This window comes from Coregonus clupeaformis, chromosome 8 (genome assembly GCF_020615455.1).
Source record: "Coregonus clupeaformis isolate EN_2021a chromosome 8, ASM2061545v1, whole genome shotgun sequence".
NCBI lineage: Eukaryota > Metazoa > Chordata > Actinopteri > Salmoniformes > Salmonidae > Coregonus > Coregonus clupeaformis.
In genome coordinates this window covers 13,124,369-13,133,663 of record NC_059199.1, presented here as the reverse complement: position 1 = coordinate 13,133,663, position 9,295 = coordinate 13,124,369, and the positions used below count along the sequence as shown (strand labels likewise).

The following is a 9,295-nucleotide window of genomic DNA, read 5'->3' as shown; positions in this document are numbered from 1 at the left end:
GATTCGTCTGAAGGCCCCATTGGACTTCTAATTGAAACCAGAACAGCTTCTAGAAGACAGGAGAAAACACCTGACATCGGTGACAAGACAAAACCTGAGTCTAAATTGTCCAACCTGGGTGCCTTCGAGAAATTACAGGCTGCAGTCAAAACCATGGAGCAGTTGTATGTTTTTGATAGAAATGAGTGGAAGAGGAAATCCAAGCCACCTTCCATATTATCAGACAGTCATGTGCTCTCTCTCATATCCAGCGAGGAGCATGGGCCAGAGGAGGAGGGAGTGAATGTGGCAAATACCATGATGGACATGCCAACATTTAACATGGACAAGCTCACCCGGAGAGACTCGTACCCAAACTCTGACAAAACCCCCACCTGCGATGACCGCCTCGCCCAGCTGTGAAACGACACCACCCAAGCGAGAGGAGAAAGAGCCCCTGGAGACGTTTTACATTCCCATCAGCCGGGATGTGCCCAAATCCCTGGCTCAGCAACGTGGAACACCAGTGGGTACCAAGAATGTGTTTAACGTCAGATCCAAGGCTTCAGGAAACCCCACCACAAGTAACAATAACAAAGCACCATCACAGCTGCACACTTTATCACAATCACCTTACTGCGAAGGCTTCAGCCCAGTGTCTAATAAACTCCCAGTGTCAGTGAAAATCTCCCAGCAGCTGAGAAACGTGGAGGAGAGAGAGCGAGAGAGGGAGAGCGAGCGTGAGAGAGAGAGGGAAAGGGCCAACAGTATAGAGGCAGACAGGCCCGTCCAGTTCAGCAGTGCCTCAGCTGAGCCCAAAAACTACCTCACCATCCCCGTCAAGTCTCACATCACCAGCGCCAAGCAAGCCGCTGTATCCGCCGGCGGTGGCCAAGAGAATACAGCCATTTATACCTTCACCGCCATGGGCCCCAAGACCCAGACCCAGATGGCCAGCCAACCTGGTCACGGCGGCGCCTGGAGGCAGGAAGAGACCCGACAGTCCCCACAGAAACCCTCCACCATCATCATGGAGACGAGAGCCCAGGACACGATCTACCACATGCCCATGGCTCAAAGCATGGCATCTGCCCAACTTCAGATGTACTGCTTCTCCCTGACCATGGCCCCACAAGCCGTGCCCCACACTCAGCGAAAGATGCTCTTTGACCCCAGCACTGGGAACTACTACCTGGTGGACACCCCTGTCCGGCCGGCCACCCGCCACCTCTTCGACCCCGAGACGGGCCAGTACGTGGACGTGGACGTGCCCATGTCCCAGCAGTCCCTGTCCCCCGTGCCCATGTCCATGCCCATCTCGCCCTTTGCCCTGAGCCCCGGCTCCTACGGCCCCACCTACACAATATACCCAGGCTTCATGACCACCATTCCCGGCACGCCCACCCTGATCCCCACAAGGATGCAATCGCAGCTCTCCATGCCGTCGGAGCAGGAAGACTCTGGAGACAAAGGCAGTTCCTCCCAGCCAGACTACATGGAGAGTCCCTACTACATGGCCGTGGGGTCTGGAAAGTCTCCCCAGGCTGGAGGCTCCAGTATGGGCCAGGTCCAGCAGCAGGGACGGCCAGGGGTCCAGGGCTTCTCCAATGGGAAGCAGCCGGTGATCAGCATCACCTCCCAGCAGGGACCCTGCATCATCGCCCCGCCCTTCTTCGATGGAACCACCATGAGCTTTGTGGTGGAGCATAGGTAAACGGCAGGACTTGTCACATGATATGTAAGGGATTTTATTTGAGTAGTCTATCGTAAACCGTACCATGTTGTGCATGTGCTTTTTAGGTTTTATTTGCTTCCCAGCAAAACTATTGACAGAGCATAAAAGGAATAGATGTCATTGAACTGTTACACCAATAGTGTAGGTATGCCCCAGATAGAATGGAAGTGAACATCAGCAGCATAATTGATAGCATAATTGACAATCTATATAACTTTCACACCACTGTATGTGTCCCTACACTATGGTGGAGTAAATCCATATTGTTATTGGATATTGTCCCAGGTTAATTTTGGTGTCAAGTCTCAGGGTTTCTTTATTTTTACTATTTTGTACATTGTAGAATAATAGTGAAGACATCAAAACTATGAAATAACACATATGGAATCATGTAGTAACCAAAAAAGTGTTAAACAAATGAAAATATAGTTTATATTTGAGATTCTTCAAATAGCCACCCTTTGCCTTGATGACAGGGGGGGGTTCGAGGACTGGAGTTGAGGAACACTGTTTACCAACATCTCCAAATATACTAGCTATTTCCAGCAATATAATGATGTATCATATCAAAGCCATCAAGGATGATATCAATTATAGGAGACCTGGGCTGGGCCAGGGTGGCAATGGTTGGTGTTTGTTGGGAAAGGAGAAGAGGCGTGGCAAGGCCAGCATAGCGGGGGGCAGGGGAGGGAAGGAATGGTCGGGGCGATGCAAGGCATTTATTGTGCTGATACAGGGGAGGCCAGCTGCTGCTGGAAATCAAGGCCCTTGGCTGTGGCAGTGCGGGGGCTGCAACAGGGCCACCTTTTATAGGACCCAGTCACATAGAAGGGAGCGAGTGAGAACCTCCATCACTCAGCCATTACATAAACAGATCATGGGGACATACCAGCGGGGAAGCAAGCACAGAAGACAGTTAGATTGGGACTTCCCCTACCCAACTAAAAAGTTATATACCAAGTATGTTCACCCTGGTTACGGTTATTGACCTGTACATTGACTCGGTACCGGCAACCCCTGTATATAGCCTCGTTATTGTTATTTTATTGTGTTACTTTTTTTACTTTAGTTTATTTAGTAAATATTTTCTTTACTCTATTTTCTTAAAACTGCATTGTTGGTTAAGGGGCTTGTAAGTAATCATTTCACGGTAAGGTCTACACCTGTTGTATTTGGCGCATGTGACAAATAAAAATTGATTTGATTTATAAAACAAGGAGAATCAATGTTAATTGCAGAACAGGTTTGTTTTGTAATCCCTGCGTTCATTGTTTTTTTGGGAAGGATATTTATTTCCATGCATACCACATTCATTTGTAGCAGTACATAAGCATGAATGCAGTATGTATGGCTTATGATGACTGTTTAAGTCCTGTAGGTACCCTTAAAAGTGTTACTGTTTTGTGTAGGAACCATGACAAGTTTCCAGTTTCCTAATCCTAATCTCCCATTACATTGTGTTCTGTGTCCCACACAGGAGTGACTTTTGACGTTTCCTGAAGTGTCCTGGGCCTTCCAGTGCCACTAATCCTACCGTCTGGACTTTATGGTTCATGGTCATCCATCACAGTCATCATGGTTATTAGTCATCTCAACAGACATAGAATTGTTATTGCCTCACCCTTCTCTGAAGTAGGTTACCGTCTTATCTTAACACCTCTGTGTTAAACTTGGGAGTTTGGTTGACATTTTTAATTGTTACAAAATATCCACCGGTTAATGGGATAATTTGGGATTTTGGCAATGAGGCCCTTTATCTACTTTCCCAGAATCAGATGAACTCGTGGATACCATTGTTATGTCTCTATGTCCAGTATGAAGGAAGTTAGAGGTAATTTTACGAGCTAATGCTAACTAGTGTTGGCACAATGACTGGAAGTCTATGGGTATCTGCTAGCATGTCCTAACTTCCTTCATACTGGACACAAATCCCAAAGTATCCCTTTAATATTATAATTTTTTTAACCTTGTGCTGTATATTTTATTTACATGTTTGATTGTGTCGTTTGTGATTTCATAGTGCAATACTCATGCTATGCAATTTAACCTCATGCAATTGTACTCGCAGGCATTCATGATAATCAATTTAATCTGGACATTGAATTAATAATATGAATCCTTAAGAAAACACGTATTTTCATGAGAGAAGCAGGATTGTCAAACCATGCATCATTGGTCATTAATTTGATTTGCCTTTCAAATCCATTTGAGTGGGATCCCCAGCATATTTGTTCTAGCCCAGTATTAACACTTCTGAGTAAACTAATCAAGGGTTGAGTTATTTCCAGGTTTTCTGTGCAAAAACTAGCACTCCCTGAGGGTTCCCTAGGAATGGATTGGGCAACATGTTGTAGAAATGTTCGTCATATAGCAGACACTCTTATCCAGATTTACAGCGCATTCGGAAAGTATTCATTCCCCTTTTTTTCCGCCACATTTTTTAACGTTAGTCTTATTCTAAAATTGATTAAATTGTTTTTTTCCCCTCATCAATCTACACACAATACCCCATAATGACAAAGCAAAAACAGGTGCTTCACCGTAGGGATGGTGCCAGGTTTCCTCCAGACGTGACGCTTGGCATTCAGGCCAAGAGTTCAATCTTGGTTTCATCAGACCAGATAATCTTGTTTCTCACGATCTGAGTGTCACGGACGTTGAAGGACGGGTCAGACCAAGGCGCAGCGTGAAATGCATACATGTTTATTTAACTGAATAAACATACAAAACAACAAAAGGCAACGAAACGTGACGTCGGAAGGCTAAATAAACACACACACACACACACACACACACACACACACACACACACACACACACACACACACACACACACACACACACACACACACACACACACACACACACACACACACACACACACACACACACACACACACACACACACACACACACACACACACACACACACACACACACACACACACACACACACACACACACACACACACACACACACACACACACACACACACACACAAGCCAAACTCACCGAACACAAACAAGATCCCACAACACAGGTAGGAAAACAGGCTGCCTAAGTATGATCCCCAATCAGAGACAACGAGCGACAGCTGCCTCTGATTGGGAATCACACCCGGCCAAACATAGACATACAAAACCTAGATCTACACATAGATCTACCATAACATAGAACTCAACATGCACACCCTGACCAAACTAACTAGAGTTCTGTAGGTCAGGGCGTGACACTGAGAGTCTTTAGGTGCCTTTTGGCAAACTCCAAGTGGGCTGTCATGTGCCTTTTACTGAAGAGTGGCTTCCGTCTGGCCACTCTACCATAAAGGCCTGATTGGTGGAGTGCTGCAGAGATGGTTGTCCTTCTGGAAGGTTCTCCCATCTCCACAGAGGAACTCTGGATCTCTCTCAGCTCTAGGATGAGTCTTGGTGGATCCAAACTTTTTCCATTTAAGAATAATGGAGGCCACTGTGTTCTTGGGGACCTTCAATGCTGCAGAGCAAGAGTGGTGTTTGTCAGACCATGAGAAAACGTCTGTAGCGTCCGAACGGTTTGACCTACAAACTAAGACAAGACTCTCATGAACACCATGGTGTTCTATGTTTTGCTCTACGGCCCCCTCAAGAATCGCGGGACATGTCTGAAGTTGGTACAGCTTCTTCTGCCAACTTCTGTGTGTAGTGTCCGAAAAGTTTGGGCTACTCACTCTTGGACCCTCACAAGACTCTTCTGAATATCCCTAGTACCAGTTTTAAAAAAATGAATGGAAATATATAAGGGGGATAAATACGTGTAAAGAAAAAAAAAAAAAATATATAAATATATATATATATATATATATATATATATATATATATATATATATATATATATCAGTGGGGAAAAAAAGTATTTAGTCAGCCACCAATTGTGCAAGTTCTCCCACTTAAAAGATGACAGAGGCCTGTCATTTTCATCATAGGTACACATCAACTATGACAGACAAATTGAGGAAAAAAAAATCCAGAAAATCACATTGTAGGATTTTTAATGAATTTATTTGCAAATTTTGGTGGAAAATAAGTATTTGGTCACCTACAAACAAGCAAGATTTCTGGCTCTCACAGACCTGTAACTTCTTCTTTAAGAGGCTCCTCTGTCCTCCACTCGTTACGTGTATTAATGGCACCTGTTTGAACTTGTGCTGTTTGTTGCTACTTGGCTACCTGCCAAACTATTCACGTTTTACTTTTAATAAACGTTTAATCAATCTTTGTGTTCAACAAATTTACCAACTTTTTAGTTTTGTCCTCACTCATCTTTTTTCGTTAAACTTTTTCACCCCGGACGTTTATCCCGAGACAGAAGAGTCATTTTCCTGTGCGTTTTAGCTGCCAACTTTACGTTATTTTCCTTTTTCCATCGCAACTTTTTTCCCTTATTCAACTTTTTTCACTCCGGACGCTTTATCTGGACATGGTTCATCAACATCTTCAACAGCCGAAGCTAAGTAGTAACATTAACATGATGTCTTCTAATTGCAGTCGCTGTACTCACAATATACAGGAGAACGATCGCCTTACGGCGAGAATAGCTGTGCTACAAGCCCAGCTTCAGACGCAATCGTTAGGCAAGGGTAATCTCAGTGTAGGAAAGGAAGAAACAGCGTCTGTGCCACCAGTAAGTACAGACAGTAACGTTAGTATAAATCCCCCGCACAGTCCCCGCAGCCGGACAACTTTCTCATGGCTTCTGGAGGAAATACTGTCGGAATGCTCAACCGGTGTCGCTCATTCAGCCGACAGAAACCTTCAACCGGTTTTCCCCATTATGTAGCGAGTCGGAGTCTGAGTCTGAGTCTTCTCTAGTCTCTACTCCTCCCGTTACGGGGTCTGAGACGCCGAAGGCTCCCACCATTAGCTCTGACAAATTGAAAACCCTAGTCATTGGCGACTCCATTACCCGCAGTATTAGACTTAAAAGCGAATCACCCAGCGATCATACACTGTTTACCAGGGGGCAGGGCTACCGACGTTAAGGCTAATCTAAAGATGGTGCTGGCTAAAGCTAAAACTGGCGAGTGTAGAGAGTATAGAGATATTGTTATCCACGTCGGCACCAACGATGTTAGGATGAAACAGTCAGAGGTCACCAAGTGCAACATAGCTTCAGCTTGTAAATCAGCTAGAAAGATGTGTCGGCATCGAGTAATTGTCTCTGGCCCCCTCCCAGTTAGGGGGAAGTGACGAGCTCTACAGCAGAGTCTCAGCACTTAATCGCTGGTTGAAAACTGTTTTCTGCCCCTCCCAAAAGATAACATTTGTGGATAATTGGCCCTCTTTCTGGGACTCACCCACAAACAGGACCAAGCCTGACCTGCTGAGGAGTGACGGACTCCATCCTAGCTGGAGGGGTGCTCTCCTCTTATCTACCAACATAGATAGGGCTCTAACTCCTCTAGCCCCACAGTGAAATAGGGTGCAGGCCAGGCAGCAGGCTGTTAGCCAACCTGCCAGCTTAGTGGAGTCTGCCAATAGCACAGTCAGTGTAGTCAGCTCAGCCATACCCATTGAGACTGTGTCTGTGCCTCGACCTAGGTTGGGCAAAACTAAACATGGCGGTGTTCACCCTAGCAATCTTATTAGGATAAAGACCTCCTCCATTCCTGCCATTATTGAAAGAGATCGTGATACCTCGCATCTCAAAATAGGGTTACTTAATGTTAGATCCCTCACTTCAAAGGCAGTCATAGTCAATGAACTAATCACTGATCATAATCTCGATGTGATTGGCCTGACTGAAACATGGCTTAAGCCTGATGAATTTGCTGTGTTAAATGAGGCCTCACCTCCTGGTTACACTAGTGACCATATTCCCCGTGCATCCCGCAAAGGCGGAGGTGTTGCTAACATTTACGATAGCAAATTTCAATTTACAAAAAAAAAATGGCGTTTTCATCTTTTGAGCTTCTAGTCATGAAATCTATGCAGCCTACTCAATCACTTTTTATAGCTACTGTTTACAGGCCTCCTGGGCCATATACAGCGTTCCTCTCTGAGTTTCCTGAATTCCTATCAGACCTTGTAGTCATAGCAGATCATATTCTAATTTTTGGTGATTTTAATATTCACATGGAGAAGTCCACAGACCCACTCCAAAAGTCTTTCGGAGCCATTATCGACTCAGTGGGTTTTGTCCAACATGTCTCTGGACCTACTCACTGCCACAGTCATACTCTGGACCTAGTTTTGTCCCATGGAATAAATGTTGTAGATCTTAATGTTTTTCCACAAAATCCTGGACTATCGGACCACCATTTTATTACATTTGCAATCGCAACAAATAATCTGCTCAGACCCCAACCAAGGAGCATCAAAAGTCGTGCTATAAATTCTCAAACAACACAAAAATTCATTGATGCCCTTCCAGACTCCTTCTGCCTACCCAAGGACGTCAGAGGACAAAAATCAGTTAACCACTTAACTGAGGAACTCAATTTAACCTTGCGCAATACCCTAGATGCAGTTGCACCCCTAAAAACGAAAAACATTTGTCATAAGAAACTAGCTCCCTGGTATACAGAAAATACCCGAGCTTTGAAGCAAGCTTCCAGGAAATTGGAACGGAAATGGCGCCACACCAAACTGGAAGTCTTCCGACTAGCTTGGAAAGACAGTACCGTGCAGTACCGAAGAGCCCTCACTGCTGCTCGATCATCCTACTTTTCCAACTTAATTGAGGAAAATAAGAACAATCCAAAATTTCTTTTTGATACTGTTGCAAAGCTAACTAAAAAGCAGCATTCCCCAAGAGAGGATGGCTTTCACTTCAGCAGTGATAAATTCATGAACTTCTTTGAGGAAAAGATCATGACCATTAGAAAGCAAATTACGGACTCCTCTTTGAATCTGCGTATTCCTCCAGGGCTTAGCTGTCCTGGATCTGCACAGCTCTGCGAGGACCTGGGATCGGGAGAGACACTTAAGTGTTTTAGTACTATATCTCTTGACACAATGATGAAAATAATCATGGCCTCTAAACCTTCAAGCTGCATACTGGATCCTATTCCTACTAAACTGCTGAAGGAGCTGCTTCCTGTGCTTGGCCCTCCTATGTTGAACATAATAAACAGCTCTCTATCCACCGGATGTGTACCAAACTCACTAAAAGTGGCAGTGATAAAGCCTCTCTTGAAAAAGCCAAACCTTGACCCGGAAAATATAAAAAACTATCGGCCTATATCGAATCTTCCATTCCTCTCAAAAAATTTTGAAAAAAGCTGTTGCGCAGCAACCTCACTGCCTTTCTGAAGACAAACAATGTATACGAAAATGCTTCAGTCTGGTTTTAGACCCCATCATAGCACTGAGACTGCACTTGTGAAGGTGGTAAATGACCTTTTAATGGCGTCAGACCGAGGCTCTGCATCTGTCCTCGTGCTACTAGACCTTAGTGCTGCCTTTGACACCATCGATCACCACATTCTTTTGGAGAGACTGGAAACCCAAATTGGTCTACACGGACAAGTTCTGGCCTGGTTTAGATCCTACCTGTCGGAAAGATATCAGTTTGTCTCTGTGAATGGTCTGTCCTCCGACAAA

General features: G+C 44.8%; 1 protein-coding gene across 1 annotated transcript; it reads left to right on the top strand.

The window, feature by feature from the left end:
* Positions 1–379: 379 nt before the first annotated feature.
* On the top strand, positions 380–1,825 carry LOC121571020 (uncharacterized protein C4orf54-like). Its single transcript, XM_041882249.2, has one exon. It carries the CDS (start codon positions 380–382, stop codon positions 1,691–1,693), a length of 1,314 nt encoding a protein of 437 aa, XP_041738183.2. The 3' UTR covers positions 1,694–1,825.
* The last annotated feature ends 7,470 nt before the right edge of the window (positions 1,826–9,295 follow it).